General features: G+C 40.9%; 1 protein-coding gene across 3 annotated transcripts in view; it reads left to right on the top strand.

Annotated features, from left to right (window-relative positions):
- dock11 (dedicator of cytokinesis 11) overlaps nt 1–26,731 on the top strand; it is a 90,972-nt gene that overhangs the window by 42,849 nt on the left and 21,392 nt on the right. For 2 of the 3 annotated variants that reach the window (XM_061031592.1, XM_061031593.1), the window contains exons 28-41: nt 405–551; nt 2,870–2,953; nt 4,461–4,572; nt 4,941–4,979; nt 6,843–7,024; nt 8,997–9,110; nt 10,193–10,268; nt 14,836–14,921; nt 16,370–16,490; nt 16,747–16,813; nt 19,872–19,919; nt 20,253–20,398; nt 24,285–24,400; nt 24,641–24,778. In XM_061031592.1, the coding sequence (XP_060887575.1) occupies nt 405–551; nt 2,870–2,953; nt 4,461–4,572; nt 4,941–4,979; nt 6,843–7,024; nt 8,997–9,110; nt 10,193–10,268; nt 14,836–14,921; nt 16,370–16,490; nt 16,747–16,813; nt 19,872–19,919; nt 20,253–20,398; nt 24,285–24,400; nt 24,641–24,778 (1,476 nt within the window). The remainder of the gene's footprint in view (nt 1–404; nt 552–2,869; nt 2,954–4,460; nt 4,573–4,940; nt 4,980–6,842; nt 7,025–8,996; nt 9,111–10,192; nt 10,269–14,835; nt 14,922–16,369; nt 16,491–16,746; nt 16,814–19,871; nt 19,920–20,252; nt 20,399–24,284; nt 24,401–24,640; nt 24,779–26,731) is intronic. The other variant, XM_061031594.1, reaches the window with a different exon arrangement.

Here is a 26,731-nt window from a genome sequence, read left to right on the forward strand (position 1 = left end):
AGCAGCTTGTCATCACCTTTTTTTTTTTTTTTTTAAATATATGTTTGTTCAGAAATATGAGTCTCTGTTTCTGGCAGGGATCTCAAAGGAAATTTTAGGAGAATAATACAAGTGATGTTACAAACATATCAACACATTCATAAATAAACAAATCCTCCCACACACTCGAGGGAGAGCAGGAGACACGGGGTTAATCAGTCTGCCATGTGTATTATCAACCATCTGGTTTAAACCAGCAACGTCACATGTTCTGCAGAATGCAAAGTGATGATGCTAAGATTAAGTGCAACAAAAAATCTGTTTACAATCCTGTTAATTTGACCTCAAGATGCTTGGCATTTTAACGTCCATTTGTCTTCAATTCAAGCTTTGTTTCATCAGACGTTTGTCGTGACTTTCTTTAGATGCCTCGGGCCCAGCGCTTCCCCGACAGTTTCCACCAGGCGCTCCAGTCCCTGGTGTTGTCCATCATGCCACACATCACCATCCGCCACATGGAGATCCAAGAGGAGGCTCGCTGCATCAACCTGAGTCTGGCTAATTTCATCAAGGTCTGGACACCACATGCAAAAAAAACAAAACATCAAAACAAACCAAACACACCTCACCAAAGGCTGTTTGTCATGTGTGTTGAGCTTCTCCCTTATTGTCTTTATTTTTGTCCCTGCTCAAGAACACCACAGCTCTTCTTTTTAAGTTAACATGAAACAGCTGGCAGAGTGCTGTTTGATTTCACATATTTATGGGCTCCTTCAAAAACATTAAAAGAATCAATCTGTGAGATATTTACTGAATTTAATCATGTCTCTCAAAGTGAACTTACTATATGATCAGACATTAATGAAACATGCTATGTTGAAGTGCTGGCTTCTCTGACAACAATGCAGCAGCCAGTATGTCCTCCTTCTAACTTTAGATTCATATTTTGTGTCGTCGTCCCCCCCCCGACACGGCCGTTTTGGACGCCCCTCAGTTTGCCAGATATGAGAGCAGTTATCAGGTCAACAGGTGTTGCAGTGATGGAAGCGGTCAAGAGAAGTGGTTCAGATAGAAGTGATTGTACCCGACCTAAAAAGCCTCTGCATGTTTCTAATAAGCTCCACGAGCAGAAACGTGCTCAAACTAGGATCAATATTGAAGATGCTTTTGAAAAATGGAGAGAGGTTAGAACACAGAAAGGTTTACAGACCGATGCAGAGCTGGATAAACACTGAAGCTTCAGTGTCCATCACATGGTGACCTGTGTGAGCATGGACTCTAGAGAGGAGGGGGGGGGGGGGGGGGAGACAGCTCTCTGTAATAGTTTGAATTTGGACTGCAGTACCCATTTTAACCACTAGGTGTCAGAGTTACATATTGCTCCTTTAAGAAGCGAGGGAGCGACTTCGAGTTGTATTTAAAAACAGACAGCAGTGCTGAATGTAGGAACTTTAGAACAAAAGCATTCCTAACTGTAGTTTTTGAATGTTTCCAGGAAATGATGATCTCTTAAATATTACCCAGAATACCTACATATCAACTTTTTATTTTATTATTGTTTGGCCAGCACAAGAAAAAAAAAAGTAGGGATGTAATGATACTCCTAACTCACTATTCAAGAGAAATGACGATGCCGGGTTTAAGATTTTCACTAAATGATTTTCTCATTTCAAGACTAAAATTATATTGATGTCAAATTATTTAAAAGTATGATTATTTAATTAAAATTATCTGACAATACAAATGAAAAACCTTTGAAATTGAAGGAACCTAATTTGATTTTGTTGTGCACAGTTATGGAAAAAACAACATTTCATACTTTTTCTATAAAAGTCAGGCATAAGATCTGACTCTATTGAACACTCTCCAGTCTCTTTAATCAAACAGCTGCAGCCCGTGTTTCTGGCATTGAAGAAGAAGAAATCTCTTTAAAGAGACTGACTCAACAAGTGTCTTTGTATCACCTAATATAAGTTTCCATTCACCTTTTTGAACAGTTGGGTCATAACAACTGTCACAGTGTGTTGAGTGCTTTGGCTCGTTCATGTTAATCATTAACTGAAATCCTTACCACACCACCATGCACATATCTCTGTGGCGTTTGGATGAGGGTATAAAAATCCACTTCACCGAGTATGTCACTGATATGTTTTGGTTGTTGTCGACCTTCTTAATGTGGCAGCGTCTTACATCCTGCACAGAGGTGCTGATTGTCAACAGGCAAGGCAGGCAACTGCTTAGGGCCCCAGGCCAGCAGGGGGGGCATCGAGGGCTGACAAACTTTACACCACAGCAGTGGCTCAAAATGTGCAAATTTTCCAATGACAGTAGGAACCTCCCTTAGTGGGCCCCATCTGACAGCAATCACTATCATTGCCCTGCTAAGCATATCATGCATTGCTGTTTTGAAAACCAAAGACCAAAGAAAGAGTAACAAAAAGGAAGAGGAGTAAGCGTTGTAACACTGGTGGTGATAAATGCTGGTTGGAGGCCCCCCCCCCGCCTCCCCCCCAGTTGAAGTAACCATCATTTTATAAACTCTTCAATCTGTTGGTTGTGCTTTTAGCCTCTTGCACACTGTTTTGGTCTTTTCCATTCCTGGAAGATTCTCATTGCCCCTATATTCAACTGCTGACACATTTTTAAGACTTTGAACAAGAGCCAAATGCAGATAGCGCCCCCTGCTGTTTAAAGGAGCACAGCAGTTAATCTCCTCATCTCACCATTTTGACTCTTCCCTCATGTACTGATATTTTACTGCCTCTCGAGGTGTCGTCCCTACAAACAGTGTTTTTGACTTTCTGGGAACTTGAGGAAACAATCTCAGACATGTGTTTGTCTGCGATCTCTCTCAGTTAAATGTGTGCTAACCTGTGTTTTCTGTCCTCAGAGGTGCCTGACCTTCATGAACAGGGGCTTCGCCTTCGGTCTGGTCAACCACTACATGTGTCATTTTGGTCTCAAAGATCCCAAGGTAGGTGCTCGGACAGAACACAAAAACATCTTCCAGTCAAAAACAAGGCGAGGCTTTTGACTGTCAGGTTGTCAGAATACCAGATTTTTAAACTTCGATACTATTCTAGTGATGATGAAGCGTTATCAATATCTAATTGGTTACCGCGGCAACAAAAAGTATTCGGCAGCGGACAAAATTCTCTTTTGCTCGAGCTGCAGTTGCCTGTGGCCTGCATTGTTGTTTTAGCATGCTAATTTTAGCATACTTTGGTTAATTTTGCTTAAAGTCTTTATATGTGATTTTTCACACTTAAATATAATATAAATCAAGTATATCCTCTGAAAATAACTCTGTGAGTCATGACTGTCTACAATGGGTGTAACACCCGAGTCCCACTGTCTGTGATGTTTTCAGAGTTTTCAGAGTCCTATCTTCACTTTGTTTACATCGCCCGGACGGCCAGCTGACTCCTCCCCTCGCGTATAAAGGTTGTTTAATTGAGGGACTAGAGAAAAGAAGAATAACATACTGTACTCACTGCTTAACTGTGTTTCTAGATCACGCTCATTTCAGGTAAATTTACATGCAGTGTGAAGATACGAGCACAATAAAGATCACTAGCATTAGCATGCTAACACAACAATGCAGCGCGAGTTGTTTTGGTTTCATGCTGGTGCTCAAGGGCGACATCTGCTGGATCAAAAAATCACATATAAAGCCTTTAAGATTTCCAGCCACCCCTCTGGACACGCTCCTGCTTGAAACAAACATTTATTAGCAACGTTACAGTACTAGACCTCCATCAGACCTAGTACTGAAACTTTGACAGTGTGCAGGAGTTTACCTTTACATTTTTCCTAAGCACCTGTCTTGTGAAATGGATGTGCAAAGGTTTTTATTGTTTTTCTTAATTACCAAAAAATGCAGGCATCTCCTGCACACTGTCTCAATCGCTCCAATATGTTGGCAATGTTTCAGTTCCTGGTACCTGTGTGTTGCTAAAATATTTGTGCTCTCTCTTTCACTCAGCATGGCTTTTGGTTAAAAAACATCTTTACAATCAGTAGTTTTCTTTAAAGCTTTGTTACTTTTTGATACCATCATTGATAAAATGATCAGAGACTTTATTGTTTTTAAACTTCTAGCATCATAGTTTTGAAAATGTTGACGACCTCGCTGTACTGTAGGGGAAACTGAGAGACACTGATTTTTTAGCTGATGGAGGAAGAATGAGAGTTGCTTTGTGAAAACAGGTGCACCACCTTTTATCTGGAAGACAAAACATGCGATCTAACCGACACATAACAGTCATCAGAACATGCTGTGTGTCGCGCCTTAGCCAGCTCTCTTTATCAGCAGCACATTTGACTAACAAATCAAACAGAGACAACCAGGTCACTGAGTCGAGGATTCAATTTAAACAACGAGGAGAATGATCTTTATTCACGGGGGCGGTTGATAAAAGATTTACATAATGCATACACACGGTATGCACGCGCTCATGTTTCTTTTCTTTTTGCCACAGGTTCTGAATGAAATGAAATTTGAGTTCTTGATGGCCATGTGCAACCACGAGCACTTCATCCCTCTGAACCTGCCCATGGCGTTTGGGCGCACCAAGCTGCAGAGGGTACAAGGTGAGGGCTCTAAACGCGTCATGCTTTCTACCACACATGTAACCACTGACTAGCTCTCACATGAACCCCAAATCCCCTTACTGACCTTTCCCTGACCTTATCCACCAAACTGATTCCTTCATTAACCTGATTGTTTGGCCTCACGCACACACAAGTTATAAAACAAAAGCGGGAGGCAGTTGGCACACCTACCTCTACTGTGTTCCTGAATAACAAGTTTATCAACCACTTGTTCACACGTCATGTTTTATACAACCACACGAGAGAAAAAAAAACAACTGTGCTTTGAAAATGCTGCATGGATTGTTTACAGTTTTACCCCCAATTTCTTTTCTTTTTTTTTTTTTTTTACTCCCCCCTCCCTTTAGATTTTATTCCGTATGCGTCGGAGCTTTTTGGCCCTGTAGGTAGGTGATTCTCACCGCACCCAACTCTACATCAATGCCACCGTCTGCAAACAACCTGCACCTCCTTGCACTAACCCCCCTCCCCCCCACCGCCATCCTGTTCAGCTCCCCCCTTTTTTTCCTCATAGGACATCCATTCACTTCCACTCACTTTCTCACAATGCTAACGCTAGGCTAACTTCTTCATACGCCCGAGCCTGTGTGTTGTATTGCAGAGGAGCTTGTGGGAATCAGCTGATCTCTTTCTCTTGATGCTTGATTTTGAAAATACTCGATATAAACATCTGTCATGAGGCTGCTCTCTCTCTCTCTCTCACTGTTTGTGTCTGCTCTCTCTCTCTCTCTCTCTCTCTCTCTCTTTCTCTTTTATCTTTCAATCCACTCGTCTCTCACTGGAGAAGATAATCACAAATCTGTTCCCAGGCTGCACTGCCTGTTTTTAAATATTAACACAGTATTATTGTGAAACTGTACGTCATTGTTTGTGTCCAAAAACAGACAACTTCTCATTTTCCAGCAGCACGTCGTCTGTCTGATCTTCTGTCCATTTATCGCTCTGTTTTCTTCACATGCAGAATGAAATGTTTCCAACATTACACGTGTGCTAATGTAGGCGATGAGTAGTGAACTGTCGTATGTGTTTGTGTGGTGTGCAAAACATTAATGCTTGAATGATTTTGTGAGGTTGTTGTGTTGAGGTTTCACTGACTTAGACATAGATACATAACTATCATTATTAGAGATTTTAAATGGGAGAATCTAGTGATACAAAAATTTCAACCAGCATGCACATCCGAGTACTGGGTGCAGGACAAAAAAATATATCCAAAGACAAAGGGAAGAGAGACTGAAGCTTGGTCCACACAAAAATAGTTTTTTTCTCCTCCGTTTCAAAAAATAGTCCCGACAAATAAATAAGTTTAAATGCTTTCTTTTTTTACTGAGCCCCAAAGGGACACAGAGGGGGGGAAAATAATATTTTGTGAGAAACTAAAAGTAGAATATAGTTATAGTTATAGAGAAACTTTGGTAAGATCAGACAAAGCTTCCGAGGATCTCTCAAAAGTTTCCTTGGATCGCGTATAATATTTTATATATAGGATCTCTCAAAAGTTTCAGGGGATCTAGCAAAAACTTCTCGGGGTCCAGATTCATTAAGTTTCTTTTGGATCTTACAAATGTTTCTTGGGAGCGAGTATAACATTTTTTTCAGTATCTCACAGACGTGAGATCCAGCAATAGTTTATCAACTTCTGTTTAAACGTTTTTAAGGATTTTTGCAAAAAGCTTCTCAGGAAATTGAACGTTCCCTGATTGTTGCAAAAGTTTCTCAGGATCTTAAAGTTCTTCTTGTGATCTTGTAAAAGCTTTGCAGGATCATGCAACAGTGTCTGATGATCTGACAAAAGTTTCTTAGGATCTAGCTAAAGTTTGAATTTCCCTCCATGTGCCCCTTTTGATTTTCAGGAAAACTGTCTTGATCTAAAAGCAGAAATTCAGCATTAAAAGATTATTTTCCAATCAGGATTTCATTTGTTTTCAGTCCTGTAACCTCCAACATTCGAGCACCACTTTAGTGCAATCCAGATGCATGTGTATTTATATCTTTCTAAATCAATTAAATCTGAAACAATAAAAAAACCTTTCAATTTTAATTAGGCATAAAAATGGATTCATTTACAACAAGTCAACCAAAACATAATGTTGTTATTCTCACTTTTCTTCTGGCCTGTACGTAACAGTCTCTTTAACATAAGAAAAACACATTTCTCAAGACTATCAGATTATGATCTTAGGACATTTCTTCACTCTCTACGTCCTCATTGTGTTACAAATTTAATTTCCTTTCTGGCCCGACCACAGAGCAGAGTCTGGAGTTCAGCCTGACGGAGGATTATTGCCGTAACCACTTCCTGGTGGGTCTGCTGCTGAGAGAAGTGGCCGAGGCTTTGCAGCAAGGGCCCGAGGTCAGACAGCTGGCTGTGAGCGTTCTCAAGAACCTTCTCATCAAACACGCCATGGACGACCGCTACATGGCGTTCAAGGTGAGAGAGGGCGGGGAGGAGGAAGAGGAGAGAGTTAGTGTTCAGGATGATTCTTCTCTCACACGCAAACATTACGCTGGACATCACAGCATTTGCCTTTTAAATTTATTTTCTGCCATCTTTACTTTAAAATCCAATCCCTCTTGGGGCGCCGGATATACTAGCAGTGTCGCCCACCCCATGTGGGGAGGCTGTGGCCCTTGTCGCAGCGGCTGTGGGTTTGGGTCCGGCCTCAGCCCTTTTTTTTTTCCTTTTAATCCCCAACTCTCTCCTCCCAACATTTCCTGTCTCTCTTCAGCTGTCCTAAACAATAGAGGCAAAAATGGTCCAAAAATATCTTTAAAAAATGAAAAATAAAATCCATCCTTTCAAGTACACAACAAAACTTTTTTTTAATGACTTTTTATTGTCATCATGTCTTAATTTATATTAAACATAAGGATGACAATATTTTACATTTTTATAAGTGGTGTGGTGTCAAAAAGGTTGAGTTGTGTTGTAAATAACACTTACAATACAGAAACATGTATTACAGTTTGTTTAAAGTAGGTTGAAGTCAAACTGAGGTAGCTTGGATCTGTGTTACATAAATACATGCATTTTTCTCTCCATCAAGGTTTTCAATACTACAATATTTAACATCTTAAGGAAGTGCAAACAAACAAATTGGTTACATAAAATAAAATAATTAAATTAAATTAAAAGAAAGAGAAGAAGAGGAAAAGGAGAAAGAAGAGAGAAAGAAAAAAAAAACACACAAAAAAACAAAACCTATGGTGCTCCCCTAAGTGACTGTCAGTCCTATTGTCATGATCCCAGAGTTTCAGTTCATTTCCTTCCTACCATAATATGTTGACCACTTATGAGCTTAAACATGCTAGATTTTAGCCATAGGCTAATCATCATCTGTAGCACCTTGGCAAGATATCAAAAAACAACGACAATCAACACTTAAACCATCTACAGCCAAATGTACACCTGGAAAACATTAGATTATTTTTAGACAGAGCAGCTCCACAGGATTTAAAGATTACATTTTGAAGGCAGCGTACTCTGACCAAGCAGAACACTCTTTTCCTAATAAGGAGTGGAGTTGATATGACTGACAGGTGAGCGTGTGGGAGCTATTTGCCAGGAGGCTAAAGGCCCGCCTCAACTCCAGCTCTTAGCTAGCTGGTAAGCTAGGGTTTGCTTTTCCAACATGGCTGACGTCATCGACACTACGTCCTTTCTATACTCAGTCCATGACCAGACTTCATTAGTCTTTTTTTAAGAAACAACTGAGTCTTGACTAGAATTGAAGACGGTTTTGAGAAGGTAGTTTCCCCTTTAAATGAGCATGCTAACATGTAGATTTTTTAGATTGTTTTTTTAGATTTTCAGCAAGCATAATAGTAACAATAATTGCACTTGTGAATTTTTATGCAGAGGAACATTATTTGCATTGAAAGCAACAGACATTTAAAACAGAATGAAGACAAAAAAAAACATCTTAAGAAAATAAAGGTAATGAATAAATACATTTAAAAAAGTCTAAGTACATATAATAAAACCAGATCATTTATATAGATGATCAATTACAGGTCAACCCGATTTAGAAAAATAAACTGTACTGCAGTCTATAAGACAGGTCATGGTTGAAAGCCATGGAGGTATGATAATGCACACATCGTTTCATCGCTCCAAATACAGAGTTGAGGAATCCACACTTCACACAAACACATGTTTTTGTTTATGCGTCACATGTTTGACACAAGTCTCCCTGAGTACCCAAACAAACTGAAACTAAACGGTGCCTCCACTCTTCCTAAAAGATATCATCGTCTCTTATGCATACCAGCCGGTTTATAGAGTGCAGCCACCTCTGATAGCAGCTGTGGACACATGGCTGTGAGTGTCATGTGTACCAGTGTTATCAGCAGGAGGTGTGTTATTATTCAAAACCTCATGGAGTGTATTTCTCATGTTTCAGAACCAGCAGGCCAGGATCTGTTTGCTCTACCTGCCACTTTTTGAGCTCCTCTACCAGAACCTGAAGCAGCTGTCTGCCCAGCCGCACACCTCCAGCCCCGGGCTCGGCTTAAATGTGAGTCCACCTCAGAGCCACAGGTGTCTGCACTGACAGTGGGGTTGATTATGCAAGATCTGAAAGAGAGCCAATTATTGCTCCAAAAGTTTCAATTCTTGTTGCAAGTATGTTGAAGAAACTTTAATGTAGTATGGGATATTTATGTGAATCCATTGGGATAATGTATTTAAAAAGTTCTTGGAAGTGGTTTCATTTAACAGATTCACACATTTTGTTGATACAAATTGCACTAACAAAAGACCACACCAAGAAATATATTGATTTAGTTTATTGTAATGTGCATGGTGGAGATCACAATGATGAGCGAGGCTGGATGATCGGAAGATTGAGGGAGGATAGATGAAGGGGATGCAGGGAGGAAGGTAAGGGTGGAGGGAGGGAGGGATGAAGGTTAGGGTGGAGGGAGGAAGGGATGAAGGTAAGGGTGGAGGGAGGAAGGGATGAAGGTTAGGGTGGCGGAAGGAAGGGATGAAGGTAAGGGTGGAGGGAGGAAGGGATGAAGGTAAGGGTGGAGGGAGAAAGGGATGAAGGTTAGGGTGGAGGGAGGAAGGGATGAAGGTTAGGGTGGCGGAAGGAAGGGATGAAGGTAAGGGTGGAGGGAGGAAGGGATGAAGGTAAGGGTGGAGGGAGGAAGGAATGAAGGTGGGGGTGGAGGGTGGAAGGGATGAAGGTAAGGGTGGAGGGAGGAAGGGATGAAGGTAAGTGTGGAGGGAGGAAGGAATGAAGGTGGGGGTGGAGGGTGGAAGGGATGAAGGTTAGGGTGGAGGGAGGAAGGGATGAAGGTAAGTGTGGAGGGAGGAAGGAATGAAGGTGGGGGTGGAGGGTGGAAGGGATGAAGGTTAGGGTGGAGGGTGGAAGGGATGAAGGTTAGGGTGGAGGGAGGAAGGAATGAAGGTTAGGGTGGAGGGAGGAAGGGATGAAGGTGGGGGATGTGAAATCAGCGTCATCAGGTCTATGTTCCAAAACCAAGTTTCAAAAACGATATGAAACATTCCTCTCCTTTACCTCCTTTACTAAAACCTGAAGTGATCATCTAAAGGAAGCCCAGATTTCACTCTCTCCATCTTGTTTACGTCCAGGGCTCCAGAGACGACCTGATATCAACCAGTTCAGTGGACAGCAGGAGAATCAGCACGGTGATGGAGAGAGACCACGGTGAGTTCAGATACCAACAGATACTACACATGGCATCTGGCCTCTTCCTGTTAAAAGATCATCCATTATTACCAACAAAAAAAACAAAGCACCACAACAACACTTTTGATACATTAGCTTCACTGTCTCTCTCATTAAAAGCTGCAGCTGTGTGCCAGACATCTGCCGTCAACAGAGTGTGTGTGTGTGTGTACGTTTAAGTTACATTTTGCCTTCACAAACAACACAGCACTTAACAGTTTGTGATGATGGAGGCATCTTAGTGTGTCTGCACCGTTTGTTTGGGAGTTGGGTTGAATGGAGTCAAGATGAATGCACAACCCTGTTTCCCAAAAATTATTATTATTATTATTTTATTATTATTGCTTTATTGGGAAGACTCAAGGTCCATTTAAAAGAAATACAACAACACACATACAAGTTAAATAATAGTTATAAGGCAATTATACCAATGCTTCCACATAGGTGACTGGTATTGGATAGAAATAATAACCAAATCGTCTGCATGCATAAGATGGTTAACAAGCACAATCGCACATCCTGTTTTACAGATTCTTAACTGGTCTGATAGGTCATTCATGTAGACATTAAACAGGCATGGCGAAAGTAGCCCCCCCTGGCGAACTCCATTACCAACACCAAAAATGTGAGAGCGTTGTGTCAATTGAAAATAAAAACAGAATGTGATGATTTGTAAATCATTGAAACCCCATGTTCAGTTAAAAATAGCACAAAGATAACAAATCAAAAGAGTCTGCTGAGAGATGTTGTTGTTTTTAGTAAATGATGTGCCCATGTAGGATTTAATGCCAGCAAAAGTGTTTAAAAACAAGTTGGAACAGTGCCATGAGACGCGAGTAAAATGTGTCCTTGACAGTAAACAGAATTTTTTCCATTACACCATCTGAGTACCTGTTCACAATCATAAAAGTTAAAAAAAAGGTTTATTTTCATTCCATATCAGCTCCATCCACATCAGCAATCAGCATCAGCTCAAAGAATCCTGTTTCTGTCAGACTCTTGTTCTTTGATCACAGCTTCTGTAATGCCCTTTAAGACTTTAAACCCAGATGAATCCTTTGTTGTTTCAGTGATGCAGAGGATAGTGAGGCTTAGAAGGCTTTAGAGAAAAATGTGAACATTTAGTGTGTGTATGAACATGTGAATACTTTGCATGATGCAAGTCCAAGAATTCTGGATTTGATAAAAGATAGACGTTAAAGAGCAGCGGAAGAGAAGCTCTCTTGACCTTTTCCTCTGCAGTGTGAGTGCTTCTCACAATTTCCCAAAAGGCATATTCAGCGGCTTCTTCTCCCTGGTGGTCTCATTTGATTATATTCTCAGAACCTCAGAGCCACAGAAGGCCGTAAACAAGTAAATCACAGGCGCCTGGGGGTAACGTGATCTGACTTTGTAAAAGCAGAGTTCCCCTTCTGTCTGTACCATTTATCCTTTTATCAATCAGGAAGTACCAGCTAAATAGCTAACAGCCGTTAATGTTATATTTTTTTAACCATTATCATCCTAAATTGTGTTCAAGGGAGGATCAGTATCTGTCATTATTTACAGAAATGCTGATTTTTTTTATTCAAATTTTCAATATTTTGCCATCCTCTTTTAAAATACCAAGCTTTGTCTGTATGTTTATGTTGGTCTGATCGTCTCCTTTTCTCTATACATCATCTGAATTTGATAATCTGCTGCTTTTTTATTTTAACCTTGAAAATGTTCAGCAGGGCGGTTCATCATTTTACAGTTTTCAAGCAGTTCATTTCACATGTCTACATTCTCGGCTCGTTGTTTTGCAATTGCAGTTCAGCTTTCATCCATTTTCTGCATCAAAATAATTTTTTTTTAGTTCCGATAATGTTGCCGCTTGTGTAAACGATACAGCGATACATTATGTTAAGATGCGTTACGTTACATTATGCTAGGCTACGTTATGTTACTATACTATACGATTAGAAATGCACCAATTGTGAAAATCAGGTCCGATGCCGGTACCGATGTTTGAAATAACAATTTAGCCAAGCCGATATGGACCCTTTTTTGACCCTTAATTTTTTCATGAAAATGTTCAACATTTTTGATCCGAAATTTATTTAGCATTCATGAAAATTTTGAACTTTTTTGAAGCCAAATTTTTTTCATGAAAATTTTGAATTTTTTTTTGAAGCCGAAATTTTTTTTTCAATTATTTTATCTTAATTCATTTAACCCCAAACAATAGACACCATGCAGGCAAGACAGTACCAGCAGTAGTAACACATATCTTTAACCCGTCTTACAACAGCACCGTACTGACGTTCACAGCCCCCCCTGTCCCGAGCCCAGTGTAAAGCAACATCTAGATGTCATCAAATTCATGTAGAGACAAGAATAATAATAATAGTAATAATAATAAAAATACTGAGCTAATGATGAAAAAAAAGAAAAAAAAATTAAAAATAAACAAAAACATTCACACACAACAACAACAATTAAGAAAAAAAAACAAAAAAAAAACACTAATCCCCCATTATGGGGATATAATCTATAACACGACCCCAAACTTTTTGGAATTGCATTTGTTGTCCTTTCACATAATACATGATTTTCTCAGGTGTACAATACGATAGCAATTCTGACCACCACTGCTTGATTGGGGGAGGGGTTTCTGATTTCCAGTGGCATAAAATGCATTTTTTTGCTGCAGTCATAGCCAGTAGGATAAGTTTATTTTCATGCTTGTCAAATTTTATCTGCACTGTAGCATCGCCCAGAATAGCCATGCGGCGGTTTGGGGTCCAAAATATTTTGGAAAGTTGGTCAAATATAAAGTTCCAGTAATCATTCAGTCTTTCACAATTCCAAAACATATGTATTAGGTCCCCTGTTTGATTGTTGCACCTAGGGCAGCAGGGAGATGTCTCCTGACTGAACTGATAAAGCCTATGTGGTGTGTAATATATCCTATGAAAGATGTTAAGTTGGATTAATCTGTGTTTTGTATTAGTTAGGGTTTTTTGAGTCTTTTGGAGTAGGGACTGCCATTCATGCATTGAGTATTCATACTGAATGTCGTTTCCCCATTTATTCTTGAGTTGGATCATCCTATCATCTTTCTGTTCGTTATTTAATACTGCGTATAATTTAGAAATGAGGCCCTTCTGGGTGCTGGTAGTCCTAAACATTTTCTCTTTCGATGTTTCTGCAATATAGGGGAAGCTGGGGGTTTTCATTTTGACCCAGTTCCTTATTTGCAAGTATTTATAAAAATGATTAGGTGGTATGTTAAATTTTTCCCTGTGGTACTTAAAATCTGCGAAAAAATTCTGATGGCACAGATCTCCAATCTCTTCAATTCCCTTAAGTTTCCAGTCCTCAATGATTCTGTCTCTGATGTCTTTAGGGACAAGTGGATTGTTCCACAGGGGTGTGCTCTTTACCAGGTGTTCTGAGACCCTATAAGTTTAAATGTTTCTTTCCAGCACTTAAATGTGTGATTTATGACCCGGTTTGTAGTAACAGCTTTGAGGTTTTTGACGGTTTCAATAAAAGGTATTGAATATAATGGGGTAGGATGCGTTATATGCTTTTCCAATTTGGTCCATCCAGGGGTGGATGCTTTCTCACTGTTAAGCCAGCACCAGATGTTGCGAGATTGGCTGGCCAGGTAATATAACCTGAAATTAGGTAGGTTCAAACCTCCTTTGTTTAATGGAGCTTGCAATGATGATAACTTAATCCTGGCACGTTTTTGAGACCACAGAAAACTAGTAATTAATTTGTTCAATGAGATAAAAAAAAAACTTGATGGACAATTGAGTGGGATTGACTGGAACAGATAAATAACTTTCGGCAGTCATCTTGACGAAGTTAACTCTGCCGATTAATGACATGGGTAAATCCTTTGAAGCCGAAATTTTTTTACGAAAATCTTAAATCACTATGCCCACATTTTCTCTCATGTTTGACCATGAAAACAAGTCCCAATTGTCCAACAGGTGACTTCATCTTTCCAATACAAAAACCTCTTCTCTGAATCAGTAGTTAGGTGTACTAGATGTCGACATTAAATTGATTTGGCACAACGATTAAACGTTGGCTGCTATCATCGGTTCATGCCTCAATCATGTGCCAAACGGATGTTGAATCAGTCTTTATTTGTACAGCGCCAATTCATAACAAATGTTATCTCAAGACACTTTACAAAAAGCAGGTAAAAGACTTTATTCATTAATATGTTACAAAGACCGAACATTAATCCATAAGGAGCACTAAGCTACATTTAGCAAAGTAAGAGGGGGATGAAAAAACATGCTTTTAAACCTTGAGCTGAACCAGACTCATGAGGAACAGAGTGGCGGGGGGGGGGGGGTCCATAGCAGCAGGCCTTGGAGAAATTTGTCCTGACCCTTGATTCAAGTGTTGCAAGCATTTACCCGCCTCCACAGGATAATAAATGATTCCAAACAATAAGAAATCAAACAGCTATCCACATGTAAACAGAGAAGTACATACTTCAGTTGACCTTATCGTGCCGCTGTCTGTTGATTTAATTAATACTGCCCTGTGTTGGCTCCAGGTCTGCCAGCTCAGAATGGCCATGTGAGGAGAGAGGACTCCAGATGTTCATTATTCATGGACTCGGGAACACCAGACAGCATCGAGGTGAGAACACTGTGTGAATACAGCATGACACATCACTTCTATCAATAAGAGGTATTTGAAAATGGGATTATAAATGTTCTGTCTAAGGCTCATGCCACGTACACACAACGTTTGGAAGTCTGAACTGTGCATGTAGTCATAACAAGCTCACATAATGAAATCATTAACACAACTCCAGCTCTCTGTTGCTTTTGAACAGTGTATGCTGTCCTCTTGAGTGTGAAGCACCTCCCATCTCTGAACACAAAGCCCAAGAAAACAAACTAGTTTCTTCTCCTGCTGGGCTGCTGTGTCACATTTAATGACATGGAACTACAATTGAACTTCGCGTTGTAGTTCTCCTTTTTCATCGCGTGCCAAAGATCACCATTAATGTCAAATGGTGGAACGAGATATGTTGATAGGTTCTACTGGAAGAGGTGGGGCTTTGTCTGAACTCAAGCTGATTCAAGTTCCCTGCTGAGTTTGCATCTTCTGATTAGTCCAGATGTTGAATATGGACACACTGGAGGGGTTTTTATTAATCATCTGTGTAAATAAATACATACTTGTGGTTCTTTACAGCACACTGTGTCTGCTTAGTGGAAGCTGGTTCAGTTTCATTGATGCATATCGAGGTCACTCCATGGCCACGGTTTAGATTCCCATAACTGTAGTGGTTACACAAGCCACACGCAGACATACGGTACCTGTTTGCAAGTTCAGTTCAGCTCTGGTAAACCTCCTTAAGATTCATCCAAGCTGTGGAAGTGGCAGTGAAAGCAGATGTATACAGTATCTCATGAAGATACACAAGTTACATTTGCCTCTCATGCAGAGAGCAGAGGAGAGAGAGGGATCTCACCTGGGCCCTTTTTGGGGTTTTTTTTATCAAAAAGATTCTGTTTGGTCACTGTATTAATTATTTGAACATTATCTCATGCCACATTTTCATCGTCAAGTTAACTTAAAATGTATTATTATTATTACGTGTTTATTGGAGAGACAGGACAGTGGATAGAGTCAGAAATCGGGGATAGACATGCAGGAAAGGAGCAACGAGTTGGATTCAAAATCTGGGCCCTTTGCTTTCGAGGACTTTAACCTTTGTACAGTTCTTGGGGGAGTGTGCTCTAGCTCGCACTAATTACTAGGCTAGCGGTGCCCCATCTTCAAGTACACTTATAACTGCATTGGACCGGGATGACTCAAACATTTAAGGTGATTAAATGGCTATCAAATAAAAAAAAAAACATCAGTCTGAAACCTTGTCGGTATACTTTTCAACCTCAGTCTGAGGCTTCGGCTGTCCTTTGTCCGTTCTGTGTGAGCATGTATGTTTTAATTAGAAGCAATCTGTGCAACATGTCAGACATTTGATAAACCTGTTGACCTTAAAATGCCACCTTTTTTTAATCCCTTGTGTATTTTAAATCACACCGTTAAAGGTTTCTTGTTCTTTGTTCCAGCTGCAGAGACGTTGCTCCACCATGAGCAGCAGCCCCATGCCTCCCACCGGCAGACTGGGACACTATGAGATCAAGGGCCTCCTGCTGTCCTCGCTGCACATCGTCAAGACCTTGTCAGAGGGTCAGTGATGATCTATAACCACACACCGCACATTAAAACGTCCTTTAACATAACCGTGCCTGCAGGTGTTGAATGATGGAGCTCGGGGCAGAAACTCGGGCTCGACTGTTGATCTAATAATGAAGCCCAGGGTTGACTGTCAACTAGGCGTCAACAGGGTGTCATCCAGCATCATGCATGACCTCTCTCAAACAGTTCACCACACCTTAATAAACACACACTCATTGAAGAGTTTTGACTGACTGTTTGTCCACAGATACGCTCAATGCCTACTGGAGCAAAGTCAGCCCTCAAGACATCATGAACTTCCTCAGTTTTCTCGAGTGAGTAGTGTACATTGCTTCACTTCATACTGGGTGCAATGTATTGAATAAGATACTGTAATTCCTGTGTGTCCCCATGTTTTTGTTGTGTCATGTCTTACATTGTTTTTATTTATTTATATATACATGTCATTGACACTTTTTCTCAATCTGACACTTTACTGCGTGTGATAAGTGACTTTAAAACTGGACAGCAAATATTAAGACATACGATACTTTATCGTCAATGTATGCAGTACATCCGACATGTTGTTGGTGAAAAGCAGCCCAGCAGGGACAAGACAAGATTAAAAAAATGAGATATGAAATATAAAAGACAACTAGCAATTTTCACACTTAAATATAATATAAATCAAGTATATCCTCTGAAAATAACTCTGTGAGTCATGACTGTCTACAATGGGTGTAACACCCGAGTCCCACTGTCTGTGATGTTTTCAGAGTTTTCAGAGTCCTATCTTCAGTTTGTTTACATCGCCTGGACGGCCGGCTGACTCCTCCCCTCACGTATAAAAGTTGTTTAATTGAGGGACTAGAGAAAAGAAGAATAACATACTGTACTCACTGCTTAACTGTGTTTCTAGATCACGCTCATTTCAGGTAAATTTACATGCAGTGTGAAGATACGAGCATAATAAAGATCACTAGCATTAGCATGCTAACACAACAATGCAGCGTGAGTTGTTTTGGTTTCATGCTGGTGCTGAAGGGCGACATCTGCTGGATCAAAAAATCACATATAAAGACTTTAATAGAAAAGAGAAAGCAACTCACAATATGTTGTGCAAAAAAGATGAATGAATAATGATAATTGCACTAAGTGATCATATTGGAGCAGGTTTAAAGTGCAGCAGTGCTACATTATTCAGAACATTCCTTAACACAATGTATGTGTGTGAGTTTGTTTCCTGGTGGGGGAAGGAGGAGGAGGGGTCATGGAGGCTACAGCTCGGGGGGAAGAAGCTGCTCCTCAGGCTGTTAGGATTTAATGATGCTGTACCTCTTCCGAGATGTTAGGGCGGCCAAACAGACTGTGTCCTTGGTGTGTCCTTCATTTCTCCTTTGTAGGCGGCCAGCATACACAACTTCAGCTCCTAATATTTTTTTTAACTTTCCAGTCCAAGTCCTTTCTGTTCTGGGAAGCTGACATACGACACGGTGACACACTGACAGAGGGTTGCTTTCTCTGGTTCTCCTGTAGAGCTTGACCAGCAGCTGTCAGGAGAGTCTGGCTTTTTAAAGTTTCCTTAGAAATAAAATCATCTGTTTAGCCTTCTTTACCAGGTGGGAGGTGCTGAGAGACCATGTAAATTCCTTAGTTAGGTGGAGTCCCAGGAATTGGATGTTATTCACACTATCCACCTCCTCACCGTTTATTTTGAAGTTGGGGGGTTGTTGTCTTCCCAGATCTTCTAAAGCCCACACTGATCATTTGTTCCAGTTGTGTTCAGAACCAGGTAATTTTCAGAACACCACTCAGCCAGATGTTTCCTCTCTGTAGTTCGCCTCCTGGTTGTCTGTAATGAGTCCTACTTTAGAGGTGTCATCCGCGATCTTTATTTGAGTTTTTTGTGTGAATCAGGGTGAAGTCATTGGGTGAACAGGGCTGGGCTGAGTACACAGCCCTGTGGCACACCTGTGTGCAGAATCAGGGTTGAGGATTTGTGGTTACCTGTTCTGACGTTTTGTGATCTGAAGGTCAGAAAGTCCATGATCCACTGGGTTCCTTGGTTACCCAGTTTATGTCACAGTTTTATGGGGGACGATTGTTTTAAAGGCGGAGCTCAAGTCGACGAAGAGCATCCTGACGAGTGTGTTTGGATGCTCGAGGTGAGACTGGGCTGTGTGAAGAGTGACTAGGGATGCCTGATATGCAAACTGGTGACTGTCCAGATCTGTGGGGATGATGTGTCTGATGTGAGTTTGTAGCATCCTCTAAAAACACTTTATGATAATTGTGGGTCAGGGTAACGACAGTAGTGGTTAAAGCAGTTTACTTATTACACAGTGTTTGAGAAGTGGCCATCTCTGGTTTGTCAACTACTGTCTTTAAGTCTCCGGTTTGGCTTTTGTGCCAGTCACAATCTGGGTTCTTTGGAGCTGGAAGAGACAATACTTAAACCAATGGGTGGAAATGGAGAGGAACAAGTGGTTAGAAAACATTAAGTGATCAGGAAATGCTAGCTATTGCTTGGTTAGCGAGGGGCATCTAGCATTAGCATACTGTTATAATTACTTTTGCTATCTCTTTGCTGTTGAAAAAAAGGATTTAAACAAAATGTAATCCCACCAGACAACCAATAATATTCCTCTGACACTGTAGTATCTCATCGTGTTAATCAATTCTACTTTGAGTAGTTTTTAACGGGCTATAAAACAGGCTGAAGTTAAACCTGGTGGTGTTATAAGAGCTTCCAAAGAAGAGAAGACCATCAGCGAGATGATTGACTTTTTCTATATTTATTTTTAATACCTGTCGTCTTTACCTCAGGTTTTCTACGAAGGGAACTAAAGGTATGAAATGTAGAATTTTATTAGGATCTTTACACTAAATTATCTAATTAATTAAAAATGTACTAAACCTATGTTATGTTATATATATTTTGTGTTGAGTACTTACATTACCTCAAATATTTCCACCAGTTATCAAAGCCAGAGGGAGCTGCTGCTGAAAGCTGCCGTACTGTTTCTGTATGTGCTGCTGTGATAAAAACATCATGTAAATTATACTCAGATACATCGTCGGTAAACATATTCTCTTCCTCAGGTCGGTTTCCCCTGTTCATCTTGAATATGGTACACTCTGAGTCTGCTTTCATTGGGGATGGGAGAGGAGCATAGACTAATCACTCTTTTGTTATTGCTTTGATTGAGAGCCCGCCGGCGGCAGGATTTTACACACTGGGTGTCTACAGCCAAAACAAAGGAGTTGCATGAATGGACACAAGCCAAAAGTTTCTCACAGAAGTTTTGACTAAAAAAGTTGATTGATTATGACGTCCACGCTCGCCGTCATTGTTCCCTGCAATATTTCTTAATATTTTCTCTCTTTCTGCAGGATCTGTCTGGTTCAGCTTCGTTACATCGGAAAAAGAAACATAGGCCGGTAAGTCAGGAAAAACCAACAGCTTTTTATCATACCTGTTAGACAAACATCTGACACTTGAAAAGCTATATTTAGCTATATTTTATATGCTATATTTAGTTTAATATATAATGGTTGATTTCACAGGAATGGTCCAGTTCAACGATTGTATCTGACAGAAGAATATTTCTTATGTTCCCCTGATATTTTAACAAGTTAGATTCCCGCTCAGTGATAATCTTTCTGATGCTCGTTCATGATTTCATTTTCGTCCTCCTCTCGTCTCCTTCTAAGTCCGTCAAACCAGTAAGTGCACTCTCTCCTTCTCTTCCTGTGGATGTATTATTTATCCAGGAGTCAGGATGTGTGCACGACCAAGCTGTTCTCCTCAGACAGAAAGTCTCAGACGATGCCGGTGATGCGCTGCAACCGGGCCAGCTTCATGCAGACCAAGATGCACCAGTTCAGCACCATGGAAACCTCTCTCACTCTCAATATAGGTAAAGTCACTCACCAGGCCCCACGCAAAAACTCACTCACTCACAGGTTTATTCTCCAAACAAAGGAAATTGTATTTTAATTATTTAAATAAAGGTTAATGAATAATAGAGAATAGAGTTTAGATTACAATTCAGAGGTCATTCAAGTGCTTTCACTCCGTAGGTCACACCTACCTGTTCACACACTGATGGCCAGAGCTGCTATGTAAATTTTCCATCAGTATTATATTAATTCTAGCTGCAGGAGCTGGGGATCGAACCCCCGACCTTCAGGTCGAGAGACGACCGACTCTACCGACTGAGCCACAGCTGCCCAGCCAATTTAGCAACAAAGCAATTCAAAGTGCATCACACAAGACATCAAAAAGCATCATGACAAAGTGAAAAAAATAAAATACATTTAAAAATCATTAAAACTAACCAATCAAAGAGAAGATTAAGTATGAAATATGTTTAAAAAAAATCAAGATCCAAAAGAAATACGAATTTTGTTATTACAAAATGTGTATCTTACATCAAATCTGGAACGTAATCTTATTATCTGCCTTCCAGTGTTACAGTGCAGACACAGATTCACCTGCTGGTCTCTAATAGAAATAGATTCTGAATAACAATCCACAGCAGAACTTCTTCCTGAGTATTTAGGCTCACAGTTTGCTCCGTCTGTGTCGGGCACAACACTAAACTTTCCCCTGATTAGATTAGATCAGAACCCCCCCCCCCCCCCCCCCATAGAGGGACTATGGTGGTAAAATCCAACCACAGTCTTTAAACTTTGTGATTCAAATAATTCATTGGAAATCAACAGCCTGATAAAAATGTGTATCTACAACAAAAAAAACATTCTGAGTTTATTATGCTATGTACGTTGTTTCTTTGCCTACCAAATGATTTATTACTTGCTTATTATTAAGGAAATGTTTGGGACTTTCCTGGATCAATAATAATAATAGTCTCACTCTTCAGACCAGCCCAACAAGAAGCAGTATAAGCAGACCCAGCTTAAACACACAACCAGGTGTGCACTTTACCGTTGGGTTGGTAGAGCGCAGCTGAAGAGATGTGTGCCTCACCTGAGTTCTGTGGAATTATCAGCACAAAAAGTGTTGATACTGGATGAGCTGCTGTAATCCCTACAACAATACAAGATCTTATCTGAATGGCAACCGGCCACAATGCATTTCATGGATTCTCTACCACCTAGCTGGCACATACACACAGGGGTGTGTATCAACCCAACCTTCACCCTCCATCCTGAAGAAGAAGCACTGAACCATCACAGACATGTGAGATAGCAGTCGTGCAGTGCTTCAGTATGTGTGAACATTTAAAAACAGGAGACACTGGAGAGGAAGGAACATCCAATAAGGGCAAAACCACAAAATCCAAAGTTCAAAACCAGGCAAGCAAACAAAAGGAAAACAAGTGTGGAAAGCATGAAGACACTAAGGAGACAAAGGAAGAGACAGGAAGTGGACACAAAACACATGAAAAGAAAATGAAAGACTAACAGGATATCACAGTGTGAGACAGTAAGTGCTTGAGATGGTGTTAAAATCAGGAATAGGGGGCGCTGGTGGTGCAGTGGTTAGAGCGAGCGCCCCATGTATGGAGGCTGTAGTCTTACAAGCAGGCGGCCCGGGTTCGAATCCAACCTGTGGCTTCTTTCCCGCATGTCATCTCTCTCTCCCTGATTTCCAACTCTAGCCACTGTCCTATCTCTCCATTAAAGGCACAAAAAGCCCAAAAAGAAATCTTAAAAAAATAAAATAAATAAAAATCAGGAATAGGAGACACTATCTGTATGCGCCATCAAAGGGGGATGCAGTGGCGATTCTAGGGTCTGTTGGGGCCCTAGGCAAAATTCATTGGGGGCCCCTCCAACCAGCGTCCATTATTATTTTCCTCTTTTCTTTATTCACTCACAGACGGATTATTTCCTCTTCATTTAACCTTCATTGACAAATGTTGGTTTTCACAGCAATAATGCATGTGACACTTAGCATGGCATAGAGCAGTGCTTCCCAAAGTGTGGGCTGTGTGGGTACTGCAGGTGGGCCGCAAAAAGCCCTCCTCCAATTTAAAAAATAAAAGAAATATCACAATAATGATGATTCACCATGAGTCAACCCTTTAAGTGATTAGTAAGGCGTGTCATGACTATTCATGGACATATTGTTTAGTAAACTTTTGTGTCTATCTTGCCATAATATCATATTGCAGTCTTAAGTTTGGGAAAGGCTGGCATAGAGAGTGAGTGCTATCAGATGGTGGGGCCCCCTTAGGGAGGTTTCCTCCACATTTTGAGGCACTGCTGTGGTTTAAAGTTTGTCAGCCGTTGGGGGCTCCCTTGCCTGTTGACAAGCAGCGCCTCTGGGGGGGATGTGACCCAGTGGTGGAGTTTGTCGTCTCTCAACCAGAAGGTCCCATTCCCTGCATCCACATGTTGAAGTGTCCTTGGCCAAGACACTGGACCTCCAGCGCCCGCTGCTCTGCCAGCTTTATGAATGGATTAGTTCATACTGATGGACACGTTACATCACAGCCCCCACCATCAATGTGTGAATGTGCTGTGAATGGATGAAAGAGATCTTTGAGTGGTCAAAAGACTAGAAAAAACACAATTCAAGTTCAAGTCCATCTACCATGTATAAAAGCCAGTCCCCAGTGTGTGTTTGTGTGCCTTTCATCACAGTGTTTCAATATATTTCAGCAAACTATCAAAAGTCAGCGAGGCATTGATGTTCATCCTCTCTGAATATTTAACTGAAAAACAAACAACTTTACAGACATGCTTTAAAACGCAACCTCAAACATAGAGTCAGGAGCCTAGACTGATACAAAATCCATTCCTCCCAACCATCACGTCTGGGCCTCCTTACATGTGTGGTGGTGACTGTGTCTGCAGAGACTCTGTCCCCTGCGCGGGTTGTCATGTTTTCTATTTGTTTTGGTTGACGCAGAACGTTTCTGGGTGTGTTTCCCCCTCATGACAGCTCACAGGTGAGTTGAGGAGTGGATACATGTCAGCACTAGGACGTGATGAATAAAATAAAATAATTATTATTATTTATTGACCCCCAGTGGGGAAAGTCAAGAAATTGGACTTCAAAGAAGATCAATTATAATCATAGTGAGGTGAAGCGGCAAGCGGTTTAAGCTCATTCCAAAACCTTGTGTTGACTTTTACCCTCGTACACAGAGTTGGTCTGCTTTGCTGTCGGAACAGGCAGGGGCCAAACGCCGGCGGTTAGCTTGTGCTAGCGTGCTTTAGCTTGCAGTGCACATACAAGCAGTAAAGTACACATGACCTCCTGCAGTGTGTGGGGGCGATAAGCCCAGGAGGAGAGGCCGGGTTTGATGAGTTGTGTTTACAAATGCAACAAACAATGCTCCTGACTCCACCTTTAACTTTCCACATGTTATCACGCACAGACAATCGGATTTGCAGTTTTACAGTCACGTCAAAGCTTTTTTTGTTTACCTTTTTTTTTTTTTTTTCATATCTTACAACTTTAATATAATAAAAAAAGGTTTATACATTTAGTTTTGGAGCTGGACAATCACGTCCTTCATATCTCCACGTGTGCGATCCACTCTGAGTAACTCAAACTGGAAGGTGTGCAGAAATGCGGAAATTGTGTGATTTGGCACTGAAAAGTCAACATGGCAAAGTCATCAGAGCCCTCAGGTTCTTTTGTTGTTTTCTTAAAGAGATACTTGATAGTGTCTGAAACACACTTGTTATTCCCTGTAGGTTACAGTATGAAATGTTCTTTGCTGGATTCTTTTTTTTCTTTCCCAATCTGTCCTTTTTTGCAACGTAGAGCACTACACACACTGTAGGCTGATTGTTTGTATTTATTTATGTGTGTGCCTGTTGCAGGGGCCGGGCCATCAGAAGCGGAAATTCACCATCAGGCTCTACTGGAGGGCAACATCTCTACAGAGGTCTGCCTCAGTGTCCTGGATGTCCTCTCTCTTTTCACTCAGTGTTTTAAGGTCAGCACTGACACACATATACACACACAAATGTGCAATGAAATGTCTGTTTTCTTTTATGTGGGCTACAGCCTGCATTCATGCACTCTTTATTTGTATGTGTGTAAACTTGTATAAGGGGTATTAGGGATCATTTTATGTTTTTATTTTTTTTCGGGTTGAGGTTTTAAGTATGCATTTGTCCTCTACTGTATATTTATAAAACAACCGTCTCTCCCTGCCCTTCTGTGCGTAAATCAGACCCAGCTGCTGGACAGCGACGGTCACAATCCTCTAATGAAGAAGGTCTTTGACGTCTACCTGACCTTCCTTAAAGTCGGCCAATCAGAAGCCGCCCTCAGGCACGTCTTCTCCGCGCTCAGGGCGTTCATAAACAAGGTAAGTCTGCATCCTGAAAATATGGAATCATGAAATCTGAACACAGAGATGAAACAGCTGTTACTAAGATATTGTCGTAATGGAGCTGAGACGCTTTTTTGTTTCTGACGTCATCTTCCACCACAAGACAAACGAACAGACGTGATGGATGTTGTCACTCATCCAGCAGACGTGTCATTGTCGCAGTCGTTGTTTCTCTTTCTGCTATTCAAAACAAGCTGGAATGCTGCTGGGTTATTAGTCAGCACAGTTTCCTGTGTTTGTTTAAGCCATTGCTCCCCTCGTTCCTATATTTAAACATCGCCCTTTCACTCTCAATCTTCACTGTTGTTTCAGATTCCTTCTTTGCTCACTTGATTTAGAAACAAGTAGCTGTCTTGAACCAGAAGAAACCACAAACATTGTGCTTTTACAGGCTTTGAAACAATCATCAGAGACCTATGACATTGCATGTTAGACAGTTAAGATACTATCTGAACAGTTAGAAGTTGAAGTTCTGACTTGGCTCTATTTCTGACTAGTGAGGCAACACATATAGATCCCTTGGGAGCAGGACCGCCCACAGCGGTGCACTCTCTCTCTCTCTCTCTCTCTCTCTTTCTCTCTCGCTCGCTCTGATAGCATCGAAAGTGTTGCGACAGATGCTTGAGCGATGACTCAGATCTGAGCAGCAAGCGGGAAACTCCTGATATAGTAAAAGTGAGAGGGACTGGTTTCTGCAGAGTCACACATAGTAAATGTCTCTTTGAGGTTGTGAACACGTCTGTGGCCAAATGCTAAGAATCCTGCGCTGTGGAGCCAAAGACAGAGAAAGAAAAGAACAGCGAGTTCTCTCACATATTTCATCTACACAAGCAGCACCACCAAGTTCTGTGAAGCTATGGATACAGATTGCAATTTTCTACCCCCTATTGATCACCATCACTTAAAATGTTTTAGGTATTATGTGTGTGTAGTCACTGCCGGATGCATCTCTTTTAGCCCGAGTGCAGCCCTAAGCGGACATGCAGCCATGGTCAGGGTTGATGGGTGCTCTGTGCACGGCCGTGCTACTCATCCAGGGTGCAGCTAGACCAGAGTCATCCAGAGCACACCAGGATTGTTCAGATTGACTTTAAAGTGTAATTCATATAAAACATTGGTGAGAATGTCAGGTTTCGCATTGTGGCGTCTTCAGGTTCATCCTCCGTGTGTTGTTTTTACTTCTTTTTCCTGAGATTAATATCCAGCTCTCCAGACCCTTTTATCGCGTATCCTCAGAGTTGCAAAAACAGGAAGAGGCTTAACTTACCTCATTAGCGTTGACTACGGCAGCTTGTCATGGTGTGGCCTCTCACAGTGACCAGCATATTGTACAAAAAATTAATAAAAAAAATAATGATGGAATTTAAAAAAGTAACCAAAGAATATTTTGTGCAAATAAAAATTCTTTTTTTCATGCATTAGTGCATATCCATCTCCCTACGTCTTTCTGACTCTGTTGAGTCTTTTAAAAAACAATTAAAAATGTTAATGTTTAGACAGCCCTATGGGTAATCAGGTCCACCCAGTGTACCTACTCATCTATGTTTTATTGTGCCAATTATTGTTCCTGGTTATAGCAGGATTTGATAATGTCGTCCATGACGTACTCATTTTTTATTTTTTATTATTTTATTGTATGTATGTTGTTGTTGTTTGTAAAGCACTTTGTGACCTTTGTCTGCGATAAGTGCTATATAAAAATAAACTTTTAAACTTTATACAATTGAGGCGCCTTCTTAGTGGTTAGTGCGCCGCTCCCCACACACGGAGGCTGTAGTCCTCCAAGCGGGTGGCTCGGGTTCGAATCCGACCTGTGTCTCCTTTACCGCATGTCATTCCACACTCTCTCTCTCTCTCCCTGATTTCTGACTCTATCATCTGTCCTGTCTCTAAATGAAGGCAAAAAAAGTCTGAAAAATAACCTTTAAA

Source organism: Labrus mixtus, chromosome 23, assembly GCF_963584025.1.
Source record: "Labrus mixtus chromosome 23, fLabMix1.1, whole genome shotgun sequence".
Taxonomy (NCBI): domain Eukaryota; kingdom Metazoa; phylum Chordata; class Actinopteri; order Labriformes; family Labridae; genus Labrus; species Labrus mixtus.